Here is a 22,575-nt window from a genome sequence, read left to right as displayed (position 1 = left end):
GCCGCCCACCGTGACGACCAGATATCCCAACCCAATCTAGTCCCACCTGCCAGTGCCCGGCCCATATCCCTCCAAACCCTTCCTATTCATATAGCCATCCAAATGCCTCTTAAATGTTGCAATTTTACCAGCCTCCACCACTTCCTCTGGCAGCTCATTCCATACACGTACCACCCTCTGCGTGAAAAAGTTTCCCCTTTGGTCTCTTTTATATCTTTCCGCTCTCACCCTAAACCTATGCCCTCTAGTTCTGGACTCACCGACCCCAGGGAAAAGACTTTGTCTATTTATCCTATCCATGCCCCTCATAATTTTGTAAACCTCTATAAGGTCACCCCTCAGCCTCCAACGCTCCAGGGAAAACAGCCCCAGCCTGTTCAGCCTCTCCCTGTAGCTCAGATCCTCCAACCCTGGCAACATCCTTGTAAATCTTTTCTGAACCCTTTCAAGTTTCACAACGTCTTTCCAATAGGAAGGAGACCAGAATTGCACGCAATATTCCAACAGTGGACTAACCAATGTCCTGTAGAGCCGCAACATGACCTCCCAACTCCTGTACTCAATACTCTGACCAATAAACGAAAGCATACCAAACGCCTTCTTCACTAACCTATCTACCTGCGACTCCACTTCCAAGGAGAATGAACCTGCACTGCAAGGTCTCTTTGTTCAGCAACACGCCCTAGGATCTTACCATTAAGTGTATAAATCCTGCTAAGATTTGTTTTCCCAAAATGCAGCACCTCGCATTTATCTGAATTAAACTCCATCTGCCACTTCTCAGCCCATTGGCCCACCTGGTCCAGATCCTGTTGTAATCTGAGGTAACCCTCTTTACTGTCCACTGCACCTCCAATTTTGGTGTCATCTGCAAACTTACTAACTGTACCTCTTATGCTCGCATCCAAATCATTTATGTAAATGACAAAAAGTAGAGGGCCCAGCACCGACCCTTGTGGCACTCCACTGTCACAGGCATCCAGTCTGAAAAACAACCCTCCATCACCACTCTCTGTCTTCTACCTTTGAGTCAATTCTGTATCCAAATGGCTAGTTCTCCCTGTATTTCATGAGATCTAACCTTGCTAATCAGTCTCCCATGGGGAACCTTGTCGAACGCCTTACTGAAGTCCATATAGATCACATCTACTGCTCTGCCCTCATTAATCTTCTTTGTTACTTCTTCAAAAAACTCAATCAAGTTTGTGAGACATGATTTCCCACGCACAAAGCCATGTTGACTATCCCGAATCAGTCCTTGCCTTTCCAAATACATGTATCCATGTGAGCATTGAAAATAATAGTTCTGCACTAAGAATTATTAGCATAGATGAGAGTACACAATTGGAGGTAACCTTGTAAACATTCACTCCCTCCACAAAGTGCACTAACAGTAAGTGCACTGTTACAACCAATTTAACCAACCCGATATAGTACCTATTACTAATTAACTGTTCCAATACAGTAACATCCCATAAACACACCCCTTGGCAAAAAGGTGAATTCAAACACAGATTCTTACAGGCAGAAGGGTACAGCATCCAGAGAGAGATCGCAGAGGAAAGTCAAAGGAGTTCTTTCCTGCAACTTCCTTGCACTCAACAACTTACCAACGCTGCTTCAACAATACCTTCCAAACTGGTGTCTTCTACCACCTTACTTTATAACTTCAGAGCATGACCATTTACAAATCTTCTTCCAAACCAGGCACCATCCTGAATTGGAACGATATTGTCAATCCTTCACTGTCATTTGGTCTAGTTGTCGGTTAGGTCATTTGGTTTTACAGCTGGTATGGTTTGCACAGTGACACCAGCATAGTGACCTTCAATCAGACTTCCACAAATTGTCTCTGTCTAATGAAAGCAGCCGTATAATCTGGTAAGATTATGATGACTTTTCATGGGTCAAAATCCTGCGCTCCCTCACAGCACTCTAAATGTAAAAGAAAAAAAAAAGTGGCTTTGTAATTGAGTGGTAAGTGACAGTAACTAGGTATAATGGAGGGGATCTCTGCTGGTTAAGTTGTGAGGCCAGGTTGTATAAATTCTTTATATTCTATTGAGGATTGACCTGGTCATGGTCTTTAACATTATAATATGGATGCAATAGAGTTGATACAGAGAAACTATTTTCTCTGGTGGGAGAATCCAGAGCAAGAAATACCATCATAAAGTTAGGGCAAGGTCACTTGGAAGTGAATTCAAAAAACATTTTTCAAACTAAAGTTTAGGGAAATCTGGAGCAGTTTTCCCAACAGCCGACTGTGAATGCGAGATTAATCAAGACTTTCAAGACTGAAATTGCAAGATTTTTGTCAGGTTGAATTAATAATGATTTGGAACAATAGCAGAACTCTGGCGCCGTGTCAGGTCATTCATGATCTGATAGAATGCTGGAACAGGCTCAAGGCCAGAATTGGCATATCCTGTTCCTCTGTTTTTAACAGTCGAATTATAGAAAACACACCAAGTTGTGAGAATGTTCTGCACATATACAGATTTTAGGCATCTTTGTTTCTCTAAACCATATCAAGCTTCAAAGAATTATTGCTAGATAGGTTACATTTACCTATAACATTTATCCTATCAAATTTGAACAAAATTATTTTCCCTAGTTGTATTAAAGCAGCACTGATTCTGGGTAACCTAGTCCAATTGCTTAGCATTTACAATTATGAAACTGTAAGTTGTTAACACTTTATTATATATGTGCTTGAACCAGTGGCTAATCATATAGACCAGTGCTGCTGAGCTTATTACTGCAATGTTCTTTTAGTTCTGACATCTTCCTGAACTTTTCCTACTTTGTATTAGTACATCAGAAGCAGTACACTTTCTGCCAATTCCTTTTTGGCCTTCTGTGCTGGACACCTTAGGGAGGGGGGCATCATGCTGTGCTTCCGGAAGGACATCCAACTCTTTGGAGAATTGCAAACTTGGCTTTCCTAATTCTGATGTGCTCCACCAGCCAATGATTTTGCAAAGACAAGATTTACCTTGGCTACCCCTTTTAAATTTAATCTATAAATATCTCCTAATTTCAGTTGCCAAATGATTATGTGGCATTTAGTTTCTTTTATTTAACTGTCTGAGTGGGTGTTGAAGGAACCACCTTATTGTAAGCCACTTCTGTGATTCTTTAAATATATTCCTGCCGATGTGTCAGGTTGAAATACAGCACTTCACATAATAATAAAAATCAATGTTAACCCATAAATAAGACGTTGCCAACCAGTTTAGATCAGTTAGAGGGCTGGATTTCCTCACAAACTGAATAGGCATTTATTTTAAACAGGTTAAATTCTTTGTTAAATTAGCAGATAGAAATGGCATAGAAATATCTTTAAGAATTTGCTAATATTTCTAATTGTAGTTCATAACTTTGTGTTCTCAGGTTTAACAACAGTAAATATTTATACTGCACAGTGTATTGATTAACTTGTGTCAAGAAATCAAAAACATTTCTGTGTGATCCTTAACTAGAACTCCACTCTAAAGTTTTAACTATGATATGTACTCACTCATACTCCTCCCAAAGCTGATAAAATGCAAGAGTTATTTGTTTAACATTGTTGAATCAGTGAGCAGGTTTGGGTAATTAAATGTTTTGAAGTGAATACCTGTCAGAGTTCACTTTTGCTTTTAATGGAAGTGGGATTAGGGAACGACAAACTGCTTGCAGAATGTGGGCCACTCCTTGGAACATTTAAAGGAGATTTGCATGTCTCCATTTTAACATCATCATTATTCTTAACATTTACACACCAGCTTTCATGAGGATTGTGAAATCCAGTGACTAAAGGAAGATATGACAGAAATTGACTTTCTGCATTTATAGCACTGCTTGTGGGACCAAGAAAAGCAGGATTAGTTTACTATCGCTCAACAGATAGCATAAACTGTATAAATACTTTGTCCGTCCCCACATGACTGTCTGACCATCCATCATCCACAAATCCTTTAAAAGCAGATCCACTTTTAAATTCATAACAATCTCTATGAAACCCACAGGGCTGAATTTTATGCCAGGATATGTTGCTCAGTTCCCTATTATAAATTCAGTCTCGAGCAGACCAATTTAAAAAAAGAAGACTGGTCTGCAGCAATAACTTGCCTTAATGAACAGAAAGTGGGACTTCTGTCCCTCAGTGAGAGGAATCCCCTACCCAAAAGGTCCCGACAATCTGATTGGCCAGCATTTTTAGTAGTCTCAACAGCATTAATAGAGAGGACACGGCCACCAGACAGTAGCAGGCCAAGGCTTTTGAACAGGAAGGAGTTAGAGAGCATGAGAGGGAGGGGTATAAGGGACATGGAGTTGGTTGGATTATGGAGCCCATGTGTTTGGGCACCAACGGCAGAGGTACACCTTGGAGGTGATGCCACCCACTGCTCTCAAGCCATCCCCAAATATTGTATCCAGCCTTTTATCCCACCATTTCAAAGAAAAAGTTCACCCAGTCTGCGCGGTCAGCTTAATGGCTTGCTAACAAAGTTCAATTACCAATTAACGATTCAAAATTTCAGAGCAGGCTGCTGATTTCAGCAAAAACTCCAGTTCATACTTCCTGGCTTTCCAACTGTTAAATTACCTTGCCCTATTCTATTTTCATCTACATATTGTTATTGGACTCAATGAATCCCTGAGCCCTGCGATAGTTCATCTCTCTTTAGGATTGCCATGAGGTTCAGAATAGGGACAAATGTGATAATCAGGCATGCTTGATTTATGAATGTAGAATATGCTTCCAATTAATTTTCATATGCATCTAAAGAGTAAAGTGTTTCTGTTCACAAGTTAATGTTCTATTAAGAGAATGAAGTACATATATACAGTCATATTGATGTTCACACATTTATGTTCATATTTAAAATATCCACAATATTTCAAAAATATGTTTTGGTTAGCAGAATTAATGTAGCTCCAATTTCTGTGAAATGTCTCAAGTAAAGCATTTAAAATAAAAATGTTTCTTGAGGGAGCTATTCTGCACATCCGTCAAGACAATAAATCGTATATTTCAGCATTCAGAGTCTCCTGTAATAATTGCTAAATGCATTGCTACATATTTGTTACCCTTCGGCCTGGGAATTTCTTTGGAGCTGCTCCCATTCCTTTGCCATAAGTTTGCAAGAACAGCAGAGGTCCTCAAAGCTAAACTTGCAGTAGGGAAGGCTTGAAAACAGCTAAAGTCTAGTCACCAAGTATTCCATCCTACGGATAGCAGTAGCCTACAGGTTTTGCAACAATAAAGTGAAAAAAAATCTTGCCATTAGTTTTAACTGAACACAGTCCCAAAAGACTGATAGATTGAATTACAAAGACCTACAGATTATCTGGTTAATATTTGATGTGTTCTCATGGCGCTGCTGCTGTTTAAATGCAGCGATACTCCTTTCCAGACCGATCTCTTCACTTACACATTTGTCTCCTTAAAAGACAGGCTGAAGATTCCCCTTCAAATTCAATACGACTTCAAGGTCCAGGAAGCAATCCAAGACCACCACCCCAGCCCTTTTCAACGCAAAGGCTGGAATGTCTTTTCCTACTTTATGCACCAGGTTAAGAAGATATACAAATCTTTTTAAAACTTAGGGATCCTTTTCCAGTGACCAAATTCTCCATTACAATGTCCTTGTAAGGGCTGGTTGGAGGCTCAAAGCTTAATAAGTCTTCCAGAAACTCCCAGTCCAGATCAGATTCTAACTTATTATCCAACTCATTTGCCACACTGAGTGACAGCAGGAATGTGGCAGATGTGCTAAAGATTTTCAAACTCATTTATCTTTATATAACAGTAAATGATAGAATACAGAATAGTAGTGTAAAACTGAAATTCATCTTAACATTGCTGTTTTTCTACTTACAGGAGTTATGTATCGGAAGTCTTGCGCTGCTTCTACATCTTGCCTCATTACGTCTGCAGGCTATCAATCATTTTGTTCTCCAGGAAAGGTGGGATCTGTGTGCATCAGCTGTTGCAACACTCCACTCTGTAATGGACCCCGTCCCAGAAGAAGAGGAAGCTCAGCGATGTCTTCAAGAGCAAGCCTAAAACTTTTAGCTGCAGTTGGAATACTCACATCAGCAATTCTTCCAACATAAACATATAAAATGAAGGAAACTCAAGTGTCATTATTGATGTAGGAGTTTTGACATTTCCTACCTTGCTTTGCTGTCCACATTTCACATGCTGTGTAACAGCTTACATTACTAATAACTGAGAATCACCATCTAAAAGCATTAAAAGACCATATTCTTGACACAGAGACAATTGCCAATTCTGTGGTTGCTTTATTGAAATTTTACATGGTATTATAAAAATGACTTTTGGAAAAATCACTGACAGCACTTTGAAAAATTTCTGTGTGGTTTTTGCTTGATATATTTACATTTTATAAGAGCTTCATATCTCAGTTTCATTGACTCCATTTGGCCGCTGCGTTAGGTGTAGCTCAGATATGATTTCTGTGGAGGGAAGCTTAGGGTTAATGTTCAACAAGCTGGGCCCTGAAACTGAGTTGGCAGAGTTAAATCCATCTGGCTTTGTTGTTCGGGTCTGGCAGTTTTGATGTGACAATGGCTCAAGTTCAGCACCTGTGTTCGAAAGATCCTTATTGCTTTTCTGCCGTGAAGAGTTGTATTTGAGTGTGACATGGAGTAATGACCTTCTGGAGTGAGTGGTGCTGCCCTTAGTGGCATGGGTTCTCTTTAGTGTCTGCATGTTTACATGCTCTATAGGCTTACAGCGTAGTACCTGCATGAAAACTGCCCTGAACTGCTTAGAGGACAGATTATACAACAATGGATTTAATACTGAGCTGAGATAAAATAAAGTATCTGAAACAGGCAATAGGGTTATAAAAGCTCTGAAATATACCGTTGTCCACTGTGACTTTTCTTTGGATGCTGCCATGATACGACGTATTTGCAACGGAGTCCAACACACAGCTAGGGCAACCACAATGAGCACTGTAGAAAGAAAACAAAATGTTTCTGCAAAAGTCTTACAGTATCACCTCTGTTCATAAAGCATACATTCAAACAAGCCATTGAAGTGGTGACCTAAGGTTAGAAACTATCAGAAGCCAGTTCCATTTGTCATGCATCAGCTCTGAAATGGTGCAGAGAAGAATGCATGGGAAGTATTTGCAGTGCAGATACATGCTGAATATATATTTTAGTCCTGCTTCCGTGTACTGTGTACTTAATAACTAAAGTGACTTCTTAACATGATGATGTGAATAAATATCAGCAAGAACCAACTCTGATCTGAACTGTCATGTGAAACACAGTCTTCATATTATTGATGTGCTTTATTGAGCTCCAAGATAATAAGTTGAGTGATATTATCAGTTTGCCATCATAATAACAAATGAAGCCAGTCAATGAACAGTATCAATAATCAGTTTAGCATGTACTGTAAGCTTATTTTTTTCCTTACACAATGTGTTTATTAGCTGCATAAACATTTTGGTTTATGACACATTGACTCAATTTTCAGTGCATGTCAATGGAATGAGCAATCAGAATACCCACCTAATGCTATCTATGAGAGGTACAAACCATTTAGTAGTCAGGATTTGCTTGCAATGAATCGGCAAGCTGCCTGTACACGGACATTATGCTTTTCCATGTGTACGTTCAGAAAGAAACAGAGACATTTTATCATGGCTGGTTCCTATTTCAAAATTAAAGTTATTTTTGCTTTAAGTGGTAGAAATGAAAGGTTGTGGTTAGGGATAATAAGCTAGTTGGTGAGCAAGGTTGTATTAACTCCACTACACACACACACACATAGATAAATATATTATATATATATATATATATATATATATTAGATGTTGTACACCTTTATGGTTTTATATATATATATATATGTAATATATAGTCTTCACTTTGAGTCCCTGCAGTTACCAGAGAGAGGAGACATCCATTCTTGAAATTGATTTAAATTAAAATCCAGATATCAGAGGTCAAAGACAAGTGTGTAATTACACAGCACCATCTAAATTCCCCTGAGTGATTGCAGTTAAAAAACAACAACAAATTTTAAGTAAAATATATCATGTTGAATTTTGTAATGGAATTTTCACTTTGATTCACAAAGCTGACTAAAACCTGATCCTAAGTTATTACCTTTACGATATAATTAGTTGTATACTTTAGTAAAATAGTTCCTGTTTGTTTAATAGCCAGTACTGTACTATTACCATCATTCTTCAGGAATGATAGAATTACCTGTGGTGCTGATGAACAATATCTGCCCGAGGCAGTTATTTTACTGTGCAACATCTTCTAAAGCTTATTTCAGCACTTGTATTGGATTTTCTAACATCTCCATCGCAGCTTAACAGCTGCCATATTTTATACATTACGACATGAGAAGAAGATATTTAGAACTGTGAAATTTATCCAATTACAGAGATACAAAAGAACTAAAAAAACAAAAAAAGAAAGAATGCCACTGTAGCAGTAATAGATCTGGGCTGTCACTTCATAATGATACGTTCCTGCTTCTAATTCACTGCAATGAATAGGAAATCCAGTTTACTGACAGCCCAGTGAATCATTCACATTTATTAATTACAAACAATAACTTGCCAGAAAAGGTCTCTTTATCATTTTGCCTATTATTAAAACAGAATAGTGTATTAGTTAACAAAATATTTTACCACAAACCTATTTTACCATTCTTTCAAAATGAAATTCATTATTCCTATTTATCAATTGGTTTAATTTGTTACAATACTGTTCAAAAGATTTTGTCAAAAGTAGGAATATTGTGGAATTACCACTCCAAATTGTTGCTAGGACACTGCTATATATGAGAAAATTCTCAAAGCCTTTAAAACTTTTTATATTGTTAAATTTGATAGGCTTTGGTATACAAGCATGAAAAGTGTATGAACTAAGATAATTACTGATTTGATTGCATTGGTGTTATGCTCCTTTTTTTCTATATACGGGTGATATAAAATTTGGTTACTAAAAGAAGAAAACCCAGAATCACCTTAGGAGCAAGAAAACATTTTGACCATTGACATTTCTGATAATTTTATCGAATGAATACGTTGCTTTTTTAAAAAATAAAATCCTAGTCAAAATAAGTGCAAAAGTAGTATTTACAAAAACCTGTTTAATAAAACTTATTTTTCATATTAACTGATGAATTTTACAAATTCCATGCATAATTATATTTGAAAATTGAAATACAATAGAGTGAGGGAAGAAAGAAAAAGTAATGACTTAAAGCATTTTAAAGTGTACTTAAGTGGTATGGACGGATAATAAAGCACTAAGTGCTTTCTCCACATTTATGTGATTGCACAATTCAGTATAAATGGAAACCAATATAAGCAATCTGGCTTATTGAGTTTCATCCCAAATGCTGGTAAAGGATGCTGCACAATGCTCATAACTTACTTTCTGTCCCTGAGAAAGTCAAATTAGAGACTGCTACTTCTGCCTGTCTTGATCTGCCTCCTGTTGAGTGAACAATGGCATAGAAGCTTGGTACAAGTTTTCTTCAGTGACATTCCCTGCTGATAGCATTTGGAGGTGGCAGTATGAGATTGTAAAAGGCTGGAACTTCAAATTATGGTAAAAGCAATCACTGAGCACCAATTTGGCTCAGTTGGTAATAGTGTGTCACCTCATTTCAGCAGCTAACACTTTTGCCTTCTGAGTCAGGCTGTGGATTCAAGCCCCACTGTAAACCTGAGCACAAAGGCAGAAACGTCACTGCTGAACTGTTGGGAATGCTTTTCTTTGGATAAGTCATTAAATCAAATTCCTGTCTCCCTGCTCAGGGAAACAAAAGGTCCAGCAGAATAATTTGTGAAAAATGGAGTAACATATGCTTGCACTCTTTCAGCTAATATCACTAAAAGCAGGTTACCTATCTGGGTATTTACTGATCATGAGGTCCAGCTGTATGTGTCTGCACAGTAATTTCATCAATTCATTTAAAAACCATTTGGAACAAACTGAGGACATGATAAGGTGCTATCAAAATGGTCACTATTTTGTTCTGTCTTCATCTGGTAGGACATCTCAGTTTTTAATCTAAGTCTCCATCGTAAATTGTACTAAAATATTACATTAAAAATATAAAAGAAGAAAAATGGATAATTATTTATTGTATAAATATATATTAATACAGTGAACCCTGATTTTCAAAGATTTTTGTTTTTTTCTCAAATTGCCTCTTCAAAGTAGCAGCAAGCAAATTTCTTTTAATAAAAAACTAAAATAATTAAATTTGAATTTTCTAATTGATTGTATTGTTGACACTAAATAATTAGAAGTTTAAATCATTTTCAGAGGTTTCCCTCTCCAAAGATGTTGCCTGGACTTACTGAATTTTCCCAGAATTATCTGCTTTTCAGATCTACGGAATCCACAGTAGCTGCTTTCACAGCCTACTGTCATTATATGACATGCAATTAACTTACTTCCTCAGCCTACTACAGGTGTGATTCTTAAAGAAAGGTTATAAATTCAGTTTTCATGTGTAAGATAGAACTTCAGAAAGAAATTGCAGTTATATAACTCATTATAAAAATTGCTCAGAAATGTCACAAATTCTGCAATGATAGTGAATTATTTTGGCATGTTGTTATTTTATTTGGATGAATGCAGCAGTCATTTTGTGTACAAGGCCCAACAGTATTGAGATGTTTGACCAGTCAGTTTTGGTTGAAGGAGAAACAAAGACTACAGAGATTCAGTGATTAGCACTGCTGCCTCACAGCACTAGGGACCCAGGTTTGATTTCAGCCTTGGGAAACTGTCTATGTGGAGATTGCACATTCTCCCTGAGTCTCTGTGGATTTCCTTTGGGTGCTCCAGTTTCCAACCACAGACCAAAGGTATGCTGGTTAGGTGGATAGTCATGCTAAGTTACACATAGTGTCCAGGAATGTGCAGGCTACATGGATTAGCCATGGAAAATGCAGGGCTACAGAGATAGGGTAAGGTGTGAGTCTGGGTGGGATGCTCTTTGGAGAGTCAGTGTGGATTCAATGGGCTGAATGTCTGCTTCTGCACTGTAGGAATTCTGTGAACAAGATTTAGCATGTACCCGAGCCAACAAATCTGAAAGGGCACTGTCCCTTTTGAAGCTCTCTCCTCAAAATGGCATCCAAGCATTAATGTACATGTTCAAGTTATAGCACAGACCATTATTTTCCGACCAGAAGTAGACCTGTAGTTCCTAAAATCCAAATTTGTTTCTTCTAAACTCCAGACATGAAGAAATGTGCGAGGGCTAATAATTACTTCATGTACAGTAACTCCACATAAAAAATTTAACTGGTCTTTCATAATCAGTTCTCATCAACATAGCAAATATTACAAAAACAAAGGTCACACAGCAAAGCAACTGTTATGACATGGGGTAAACCCTCCTGCTAAATTTAAAACCAGCAACACAGAATGGATTTATTCCATGCAGTAATCTGTAATTAACAACTTTATTTCTTAAAGTATAACAGAGAATAATTAATTAACCACTATTTACAATTTCTTCCTTTAACCTATCTTTTACCTTCCCTTCTATAATACTAGTCTGATAAAACTCCCAATTAAGATTTACAAAACAATACTTCTTATCTCAAAACCAGGCAGCTTTCATACTTCTATTTGGATCTTCCTGTGTCTTCTTTTCATCTTAGGAATTTCTGCATCACAGGTTACTGATCAAAAACGTACTTTTAAGTGAGCTATTTTTCAAGCAGTTTGTTTACATTCTGGGCTTGGCAGTTTTCCTCTCAACTGTTCAATTTTCCCCAATCTTATACCCCATCAGATTGTGTCATTGGTTTTTAAGATTGCCAATATACTAAATTCAAACTGGATTGGAGTTTAATATTTTGGGGGGTATAATTTAAACTGATTGGCCAAATTTGAATTTGTTTTTGTCTCCAGGCAATGAGCTAATCAAATTGTTCATTCAAGTGGTATATTGTTGCCTTATTGAGAACATTTGGTGCTCTGTCTGGTAGTTCTGCTGCTTTTAACTCTCTTAAAGTACATCCACATCTTCATAACACAACTAATAACATAACTAACAGAAAGTGCTGGAGAAACTCAGTAGATCTGTTTGCATCTGTAGAGAGGAAAACAGAGTTAACATTTCAAATCCAATGGCCTCTGCTCGGTTATAAATAGAAACCTGAAGACAACAACCAAATATTAAGAATAAGGACAGACTTGCACTTATATTGCACCTTTCAGATCTGTAGAACAAAATGCTCAATTAGTTTTATTCTTTGAAGTCAATCACCACAGAACAATCTACTGACAGGAAGGTCCTACAGGCAGCAATGAGAAGAATAACCAGTTAAGTTGTTTTGGTGTCATTGAATTAAAGTTCAATATTGACCATTCTTTAAAAAGGCATACATTTTTTTATATCAGATAAGAAGTGATGAGGCAGGATTTGAGGATTCCTTAGTGATCACTCATCACATATAAAAGTAGACAAAATTCAGGCATAACATGTTCCATCTTAAGTTTTACCCAGATTTCCTGAATTTAAATCCTGCTCAGTTGCACTGTGGATAGACCAGAACAGAAGGTTTTCAGTTGAATATTGCTGATAAGAGAGTGTGTTGTCAAAGTATTTTTGTCTTGCACTCATCAGAATAACCACAATAATGCTAAGTTTCAAAGCATCATAACAGGAGCGAAAGGTGCTGGTTGGTGGGCAAATCAACTCTAATTGGCTGAGGCATTACCATGAAAAAAACAAAGAGGCATTTCAGGATCCCCACACACTTCTGGATCATTTAAATAAGCTTACAATGTTTAACCATGTTCCTTATGATTTCAGAGATTTTGTCATTGTGTATGAATGTCTGATGCTCTTAGCAAACATAAATGAACCACATTACAAACTTGACTGATTATCTAAATTGGTTGTTAACTAGATTGGCTCTGCAATCTCTCAAAGACATTCACATCTTTTCTAAAGTGCGGTGACCAGATCTGGATGCAATACTCTAGTTGGTATATAAAATTCATTATTATTTCAGGACTTTTGTATTTTGTGCCTCTATTTATGGAACTCAAAATCCCACATGATTGCTAACCATATTCTCAATATCCCCTTCTACCATCAAAGTTCAAATAAAACCTGTCATCAAGTTTCTGTTTATTGTTATATTTTTAAAATTACTTTATAACTTCAGAACAGATTTGGACAACAAAATTGAAAAATATAACGCATTGATAAATCTTCAATACCTTAAGGCAAGACGTTATAATGTCATATACAGTCCTATTAGCAATTGCTCAAACTCTGCAAACATGCATGTTCTGACAAGCAAAGGTGTAGAAATGTGTATATCCTTTTAAAATTTTGTTCACAGTTGTGCTCAATATTACATAGTATCTAAAATATGTTCCAATCCGCATAATGAATAAAGTTTCTGAAATAATCAAGTTGAAAAGACTCAAATGTTTGTTGGACAGGGGTATAAGAATAATGTTATTGAACTTTGGGTGGAAGCTTATAGGAATTTGAATGATGTGAGCTTTAAAGTGCGGTAAGGACTATCTTGACATTGAGATCATCTCACCTCATCTTTTACACTTTTTCATAAGTGGCATGGTGAGATTCTTGCCAGGCAGTGGCGAAATGATGATTGACAATGAGTAACGCTTGTTAGGATTCTTTCTGATGGCTCAACTTGTCTTATTAATATTCCAGGTGCAATCTTATCAAATTCACCCAACAAACTGGATGACAGAAAAACCCAACAAAGAAACTACGGCGGATGCTTGACAGTTTCAGATCCCCAATTGCTCTAAACGACCTCCATATTTGACACCAGGAATCAACACCTCAGCATATATTTCATGGGCACTAACCACAATCACTCCATATCCATGAACTTGGGCATCTGATGTGCGCCAGCCTCAAAGAACCCTCATGACACATCTCTGTTCCACTTACCAGTCCTGCATTTCACTGGCACACCTCGGGCTGTACTGGCAACTCTCATTATTTTGCTGTTGCAAGGATACTTTGCTCTGAGGGATGTGTACCCAGCATCTGGATTGGAACAGGTTCCTATCTGGGCTCTTTGTTAGCTGTAATATTGCTCTCTCGCTTTGAGCCTACCTGGATTCTCACAGCTTTCCTACCTTGCAAAGCCTTGCCTTTTTTGCACTTTGGGCCCACAGTCAGAGGTATCAGGCTTATGTTACTACTGTCTTGCTGAGCCATTTAGCACAGACACAAAGCCAGAAAGCTTGTCCTGATTGTCTACAAAGCTTGTCCTGATTGTCTGAATCAAGTCAAAGGAATAGAGTTCGCTCAGGGGTTCCCAGCACAGTAAATCAAGGAAAATCTCTGATACAAGTCCATCCCTTGCTCAGAAAAGTCAGAGTCAGGATGCTCTCCTCATAAGAGGTGAGTTGCTGAATGATGGTCAGCACACTACCCGTCTTGACTTTTCTGCAAGATTATGGACAGTTTGAATGAGAGAGAGGCTGACATTACAGAAGATAAAAGTGGGTCACCCACCTATTAGTATTAGTGTAGATAGGGAGGAGTCCTGGGGGAATGAATAGAGGGCCATGCAGGGTTAGAGATGTCATGGGTTGTGGTGAGTGAGGCTGGGTGGGGAAGGTATCGACAGTAATGAAAGTGGTAGAGCATAGTGCCCAGCTGGGAGCTCGGTACTGTAGATGAGATGGAGTGAGTGTGAGGTGTCGCAAAGAAGGTGGCGGGACTTAGCCTGACAAAGTGGAGAAGATCATTGATCTTCTTTCTTAAGTGCTAGATATTCCTCCAGATGGCTGAGACTGTTCTAACTTGGGAGGCAATCTTGGACTGGGCTGGCATAGACTGGTGTCTTGGCTTTCACTACTGGTCCTGGGGAAGAGGAAGTCCCATATTGGCACCAGCCCATCCAGCTGGTCATGAAAGCAGGTCCCCCTTTCTTCCCATACTGAGGGCAAATGTCAGGAACCTTGCGAGGCAGCTCTGACCGACAGTGCTTTCCTGGTTGTACCACCGCGTTTTGCAGATGCCATTTGTGCCAGGAATACCAGTCATTTCTAAGATGTCCAGTGAGTCAAGAGTTGCTCTGGGAATGGCACATAATAAGATGAGGTTGGGAACAGCAATTAATGTGACAAGTTTGAGAAGATTCTGCAAGAGGACTCACTTGGTTTTGTTGTGAGAATTCCAATAACAAACACACCGTGGCTTGCATTTAGCCAAAAAAGGCAAATTATTTCACCCAGGGCCTGAGACTACTCTGGAGATATGAATTTGAGTAATATATTGACAGATAGGGTAATGTTAATTTAATAAACTGATAAACCTGAAACAAAATGCAAGGAAATGCTGACTTGGAACTACTGGGTGGTATTAAAAGTCTATCATTTTTTGCCCTTGGCCATCAGGGGAGGAAATCTACTATCTTTAACTAGCGTAGATCACAAGGGACTTCAGATCAACATTATGGTGTGGCTAAACTGACCTTTAAAATGACTGAGCAAGTCACACACTGTTTTAAAACCAATACTTAATAGTAGATGTGTACCTATGAGCAAATGAAAATCATATTGAAACAAGTTGAGTGCCAAAACAAAATAACAATGCTTCATGTACATGAACGAAGTTATAACTGGTCTTCTCTCACTTTATGGCTTTATATTAGACCATTCCCACTATGACTTCCTCGTTAGGTCCACGCCTCTCAACCAACCCATCCTCCACTCCCTGTACCTTCTCTTGAAGCCACAAAAGATGTAGAAACTGCACCCACATTTCCTCACACATCTCTGTCCAAGGCCCCAAAGGATCTTTTTCACATCGGCAGAAAGTTTCTTGCACATCCAAACACCTCATCTATTGTGTCCATTGCTCTCAATCTGATCTGTTCTACAATAGGGAGAAAGGATGCCAACTCGCGGAATGCTTCAGGGAACATCTCTGGGACATACCCACCAAACAACCCCACCACCCTGTAGCTGAACACTCTATCTCCCCCTCCCACTCTACCAAGGACATGCAAGTCCTGGGCTTCCTCCACAACCAAACCCAATCCACCCAGCAACTGGAAAAAGAACACTTCATCTTCCGCCTCAAGACCCTTCAACCGCACTGCAACAAAAACAATTTCACTAGTTTACAAATCTCCCCTCCCACTCTACCTCATCCCAGATTGAACCCTTCAACTCAGCACCACCCTCTTGAACTGTCCTATCTATTCATCTTCCTTACCACCTATTCATTCCACCATCCATAAAGACCTATCACTATCACCCACCCCAGCTACATCTACCTATCACCTTCCCAGCTACCTTCCCCTCCCACCCCCACCCTTCTATTTATCTCCCAGCCCCCTTTTCCCATTCCTGATGAAGGGCTTATGCTTGATGTATTGATTCTCCTGCTCCTCAGATGCTGCCTGATCTGCTATGCTTTTCCAGTGCCACATTTTTCGACGTCCATGAGTCTTTCCTAAGTTTGATTGTTTGCAGTTCTATATTTAAGGAGGACAGCTGAGAGTCATTGAAGATGTATATATTATGTATATATTACAATATCTATTTACTGACTCAGTGTCAGGACTTGGCTATACAGTTGAATATAATGAATGGAAGGGATAGATTTAATGAGTAAAGTGACACTTCCTAATTCAACACTTTTACTTTTTTTAACATTCTGTGTGGGAACATACACAGATGCATATGTTCTGAGAAAATATTTGAAACTCAGATTTCTTCCAAACTGCTGTGTACCTCAGCTTAAAATTAACCGTCTGTTTTCCAGATATTGCTAGCTGCAATCCAAAATGTTAACCACAGATTAAAATTTCAACATTTTTTTATTCACTTGTGGAATGAAGGTGTCACTGGCTGGCCAGCAATTTTACTGTCCATCCCTAGCTGCCTTACAGACACCTTGATTGTACTTAAATCTGCATCACATAGTGATCTAATTGCATGATACAAGAGCAGGTCAGAGGCTGGGAACACTGTGGCGTGTAACTCGTCTCCTCGCTCCCCAAAGACTGGTCTACAATCTACAAGACACAAGTCAGGACTGTGATAAAATACTCCCCACTTGCTTGGATGCATTTCCAATAGTACTCAAGAGGCTTGACAACAGCCAAGACAAAGCTTGACTGGCGCAATGTCCACAAAGGGTGGGTCAATGGTTAGCACTGTTGTCTCATAGCGCCAGGGTCTTGGGTTCAATTCCAACTTCGGGCAAATGCCTGTATATAGTTTGCACATTCTCTCCATGTCTGCGTGGGTTTCCACCAAGTGTTCCAGTTTCTTCCTGCAGTCCAAAGACGTGCAAGTTAAGTGGATTGGCCAAGCTAATGTTCAGGCATGTGTAGGTTAGGTGGATTAAGCATGGGAAATGCAGTGCAGGGATAGGGTAGGGGGATGGGTCTGGATAGGATGCTCTTTGAAGGTTGGTGTGAACTAGTTGGGCCCAATGGCATGTTTCCATGCTGTGGGAATTCCATATTTTTAAAAAAAATCCACTCGCTCTATCACCAATGCTCAGCAGCAGTGTGTACTATCTACAAGATGCACTGCAGAAATTCACCAAGGATCCTAAGCATCTTCCAGACCCATGACCACTTCTATTTAGAAGGAAAAGGGCTGTAGATACATGGGAACACCACCATCTGCAAGTTCTCATCCAAGCCACACACCATCATGACTTGGAAATTTATTGTCTTACTGTTGCGGTTGCTGGGTCAAAATCTGGAATTCCCTCCCAAAGGACAATGTGAGTCAACCTTATGCCTATGGATTGGAGCAGTTCCAGTAGGCAGCTTGCCAGCAGCTTCACAAGGACAACTAGGACAGGCAACAAATGCTGGCCAGCCAGCAACACCCATGCTCCACAAATAAATAAAAAATAGTTCACATTTTAACCTGAGGTTAACATTTTGGATTAAAGTTGGAAAACAGGAGGTTAATTTTAAGTTGGGGCACACAGCTTAAAATCAGAATTTTCTCAGAATTTTCTCAGAACATACACATCTTTGCCTGTTCCCACATAGAATGTTTAAAAATATACAAAAGTATTGAATTAGAAAGTGTCACTTTACCCATTAAATCTATTCCTTTCATTCATCGTGTTCAACTGCTCTGTAAGTACTGCCTAAGCCCTGTCAACTCTAATTGAGCCATCTTCATGCTTCCAATATTCAAAACACAGGTCTATTAAATCATTCTTTAAACCTATATATTGTCTTTAATTTAATAGACTTTGCTTTTTGTTATGATTAAATAGCAAAACCTACCACATTCGAGGAAATAGCGAAATGGATAAGTTAGATCAGAGGAGTGAGTTCGTCATTTCAAATACATTCTGGGAGAAGCAAAACTGAGAAGCCAGACCGCATGACTAATGATAGGATAGGGTTATAGTGCGTCAAGGTTACATTGATAGTTTTCATAAAAAGCAGTAGTAGTGTCCCTACACAGGACCAGGGGGCCCAAATTCAAGTCCCACCTGATCCAGAGGTGTGCAATAACAACTCTGAACAGGTTGATTTGAAAAATAGGTTAAATAAGAAAAAACATAATGGAAATGTTGTCAGGAAGGGTGCACAGACATCCTAAAGGACTGTTGTTGTGAAAAGGAATTATCAATACTAGAAGGACATTATATAAGCCTATCTATTTGCATTCCTTCTGCTTTTCCAATCTCATCAAATATGCTCACTTGCACTGCTTCTTCTCTCATATTAACATACCCTGGTATTTTTTCTTTAAGGTTTTGTCTATTTACATTACTATCAGGCAGAAACACAATGTGAACTGTTGATGGCCCAATGCTGAGAAATTAAATTTCGCTATTATCAGTGAGCAGCAGCAACTTTTTTGTCCTACTGTTCCAATGACATCTTAAGAATATAAATTAGCTTAAAATTATAATTTGGGCATGTAATATAAATGCAATATGTCATGACCAGTGGTGAAATAAGACAAATAAGCAATGCTTGCAGCTCACCATTACTCATTCATGACACAACACTCACTGAAAGCCTTCCAAATACAAATCACTCCCTACAGGAAGTTAGCATTCTGTTAAATGCTCTAACACTAGTTTGTTAATGATTTAAAATTTCTGAAGGTTCAGCCAGAAGCCTTCAAAGCACAAATATAATATTTGTTAAAAGCTATTGCAGTTTGAGAAGGTTTGTAGCCATAGTAACATTCCTTACAAACTACTTTACCGTGCTTGCTTACAGAGAATGTTGTAATGACAAACAGTATGATGACTGTGTCACCAATATCACCTGCTGCTACAAATGGTCATTATTTTAGAAGAAGAAGGTAGGAATTTATATACTAGCATGTTGCAAAGTTTAAAATCTGATATCTAACAAAAGAGAGGTAGAACACAGAACATAGAAAAGTACAGCACAGAATAGGCCCTTTGACCCACCATGTTGTGCCGAGGATTAACCCTGATGTAAAATAAAATAACAACCTAAACACCCCTCAATTCATTGCTATACATGTGCATGTCCAGCAGTCACTTAAATGGCCCTAATGACTCTGCTTCCACTACACCACTGGCAACGTATTCCATGCATTCACAACTCACTGCATAAAGAACCTTCCTATGACGTCCCCTTATACCCTTCTCCTAATATCTTAAAACTATGACCCCTCGTGCCAGTCAATCCTGCCCTGGGGAAAAGTCTCTGGCTATTGACTCTACCCATGCCTTTTATCACCTTGTATACCTCAAACAGGTCACCTCTCTTCCTCATTCTCTCTCCAGAGAGAAAAATCCGGGGTTAGTCAACCTCTCCTCATAAGGCAAGCCCTCCAATCCAGGCAGCGTTCTGGTAAACCTTCTTTGCACCCACTCCAAAGCCCCTGTATATTTCCTATAGTAGGGTGACCAGAACTGGACACAATATTCCAAGTGAGGTCTCACCAAGGACTTGTAGAGCTGCAGCAAAACTTTGTGGCTCTTAAACACGACCCCCCTGTTAATGAAAGCCAAAACACCATATGCTTTCTTAACAACCCTATCCACTTGGGTGGCAACTTTGAGGGATCTATGTACTTGAACACCAAGATCCCTCTGTTCCTCCACACTGCCAAGAATCCTGTCTTTAATCCTATATTCAGCATTCGAGTTTGACCTTCCAAAATGCATCACTTCACATTTATCCAGTTGAACTCCATCTGCCATTTCTCAGCCCAGCTCTGCATCCTGTCTATGTCATGCTGCAGCCTGCAGTAGCCCTCTATACTATCAACGACACCTCCAACCTTTGTGTCATCTGCAAATTTACTAACCCACCCCTCAATCTCCTCATCCAAGTCATTTATAAAAACTACAAAGAGCAGAGGCCCAAGAACAGAGCCCTGTGGGACCCCACTCAACACTGACCTCCAGGCAGAATATTTTCCATCGACAACCACTCTCTGCCTTCTGTCAGCCAACCAATTCTGAATCCAGATAGCCAAATCTCCTTGTATCCCATATTTCCTGACTTTATGAATGAGCCTACCATGGGGAACCTTATCAAATGCCTTGCTGAAGTCCAAATACACCACAACCTTCGTCAACCTGTCTTGTCAACTCCTCAAAGAACTCAATAAGATTTGTGAGGCATGACCTGCCCCTCACAAAGCCATGTTGACTGCCTTTAATCATGCTATGCTTTTCCAAATAGCCATAAATCCTATCCCACAGAACTCTTTCCAAAACTTTGCTGACCACAGACGTAAGACTGACTGGTCTGTAATTGCCAGGGATTTCCCTATTACCCTTCTTGAAAAAAGAAACAACATTTGCCTCCTTCCAATCCCTCGGTACGACTCCCATGGAGAGTGAGGAAGCAAAGATCTTTGCCAGCGGCTTAGTAATCTCCTTTCTCACTTCTAGGATAAATCTGGTCTGGCCTTGGGGCCTTATTAATCTTAATGTTTGCCAAAATTTTCAGCACATCAACTTCATCAATCTTGATCTGGTCAAGACTGTATCCCAGCTCCTCAAAGTTATCATTTCACAACAAGGTCCCTTTCCTTAGTGAAAACCGAAGCAAAAAACTCACTTAGGGCTTCCCCTATCTGCTCAGACTCTACGCACTAATTCCCCACACTATTCCTGATCAGCCCGACCTTCTCCCTGATCATTCACTTATTCCTCACGTATGAGTAGAATGCCTTTCGGTTCTCCCTAATCCTTCTTACCAAGCCTTTTTTGGGCCCCCTCCTGGCTTTCCTCAATCCATATTTAAGCTCCTTTCTAGTAAGCCTGTAATCCTCTAAAGCTGTGCTAGATCCTTGCTTCCTCCACCTTACGTAAGCTGCCTTTTTCCTTTTGATGAGAAGCTCCTCTTTTCTCGTCATCCAAGGTTCCTTAATCTTATCCCTTCTTACCTGTCTCAGAGGAGCAAATTCGTGCATCACTAGCAACAACTGCTCCTTAAACAGTCTCCACATGTCTGCTGTGCCCTTTCTGTGGTACAATTGCTCCCAGTCTGTACTTCCCAACTCTTGACTAATAACGTCATAATTTCCTTTTCCCCAATTAAATACCTTCCCTTGGTGTAACTGCTCCTTTCTCTCTCCAAGGCTATGGTAAATGTGAGGCAGTTGTGATCACCAAGGTGTTCTCCCACTGCGAGATCTGACACCTGTCCTGAATCATTGCCGAGCACCAAATCCAAAATGGCCTCTCCCCTCGTCAGCCTGTCTACATACTGATTAAGGAAACCCTCCTGAACCCACCTGACAAAAATGGATTCATCCAAACCACCTGCACTAAGGAGATTCCAGTCGATATTGGAAAAGTTGAAATCACCCATAACAACAACTCTGCTACATCTGCATTTTACCAAAATCTGCCAGCCTATGAGTTCTTCTATCTCCCTACTGCTACTAGGGGGTCTGTAGAAAACCCTCAATGAGGTGGCTGCTCCCTTGCTGTTCCTAACTTCCACCCATACTGAATCAGTAGACAAACCTTCTTCAGCAACCTTCGTTTCTGTAGCCGTGATGCACTCTCTGATTAACAATGCTACACCCCCTCCTCTTTTTCCACCCTCCCTGTTCTTTTTAAACGTTCTAAACCCTGGAACATTAAGCAACCATTCCTGCCCCTATGAAACCCACGTCTCCGTTATGGCCGCAACATCATAGCCCCAAGTACTGATCCATGCTCTAAGTTTGTCACTCTTATTTCTGATGCTCCTTGCGTTAAAGCAGATACACTTTAACCAATCCCTTTGTTTCATTGTATGAGAAACCTTCCTGATAGATTCACTACATCCTGTCACTGCCTCATCTACAACTGCCCTCCTCTCAGATATATAACTCTGATTCCCACCCCCCTGCCAAACTAGTTTAAACCCTCCCAAACCACACAAGCAAATCTCCAACCCAGGACATTTATGCCCCTCCAGTTCAGGTGCAAGCTGTCCTTTATGTACAGGTCCCACCTTCCCCAGAAGGCATCCTAATGGTCTAGGTATCTGAAGCCCTCCCTCCTGCACCAGCCTCACAGCCATGTGTTATGCTGCATTCGCTGACTGTTACTCACCTCACTAT

The 22,575-nt window shown here is 39.5% G+C and overlaps 2 protein-coding genes across 2 annotated transcripts in view; one reads left to right on the top strand and one right to left on the bottom strand.

Annotated features, from left to right (window-relative positions):
• Window positions 1-6,128, top strand: part of LOC122551935 (ly6/PLAUR domain-containing protein 1) — a 52,763-nt gene extending 46,635 nt beyond the window's left edge. Inside the window, exon 4 of the mRNA XM_043694507.2 lies at window positions 5,873-6,128. Coding sequence (XP_043550442.1) covers window positions 5,873-6,108 — 236 coding nt within the window. The 3' untranslated portion in view covers window positions 6,109-6,128. The remainder of the gene's footprint in view (window positions 1-5,872) is intronic.
• Window positions 6,129-6,274: 146 nt separating this feature from the next.
• Window positions 6,275-22,575, bottom strand: part of gpr39 (G protein-coupled receptor 39) — a 100,348-nt gene continuing 84,047 nt past the window's right edge. Inside the window, exon 3 of the mRNA XM_043694068.2 lies at window positions 6,275-6,975. Within this exon, the coding sequence (XP_043550003.1) occupies window positions 6,410-6,975 (566 nt within the window). The 3' untranslated portion in view covers window positions 6,275-6,409. The remainder of the gene's footprint in view (window positions 6,976-22,575) is intronic.

Source organism: Chiloscyllium plagiosum, unplaced genomic scaffold (genome assembly GCF_037043375.1).
Source record: "Chiloscyllium plagiosum isolate Xiang-an unplaced genomic scaffold, Cpla_swu_hap1 HiC_scaffold_7, whole genome shotgun sequence".
Taxonomy (NCBI): domain Eukaryota; kingdom Metazoa; phylum Chordata; class Chondrichthyes; order Orectolobiformes; family Hemiscylliidae; genus Chiloscyllium; species Chiloscyllium plagiosum.
Note: the sequence above shows the minus strand (reverse complement) of the source record. Positions and strands in the feature narration are given on the sequence as shown.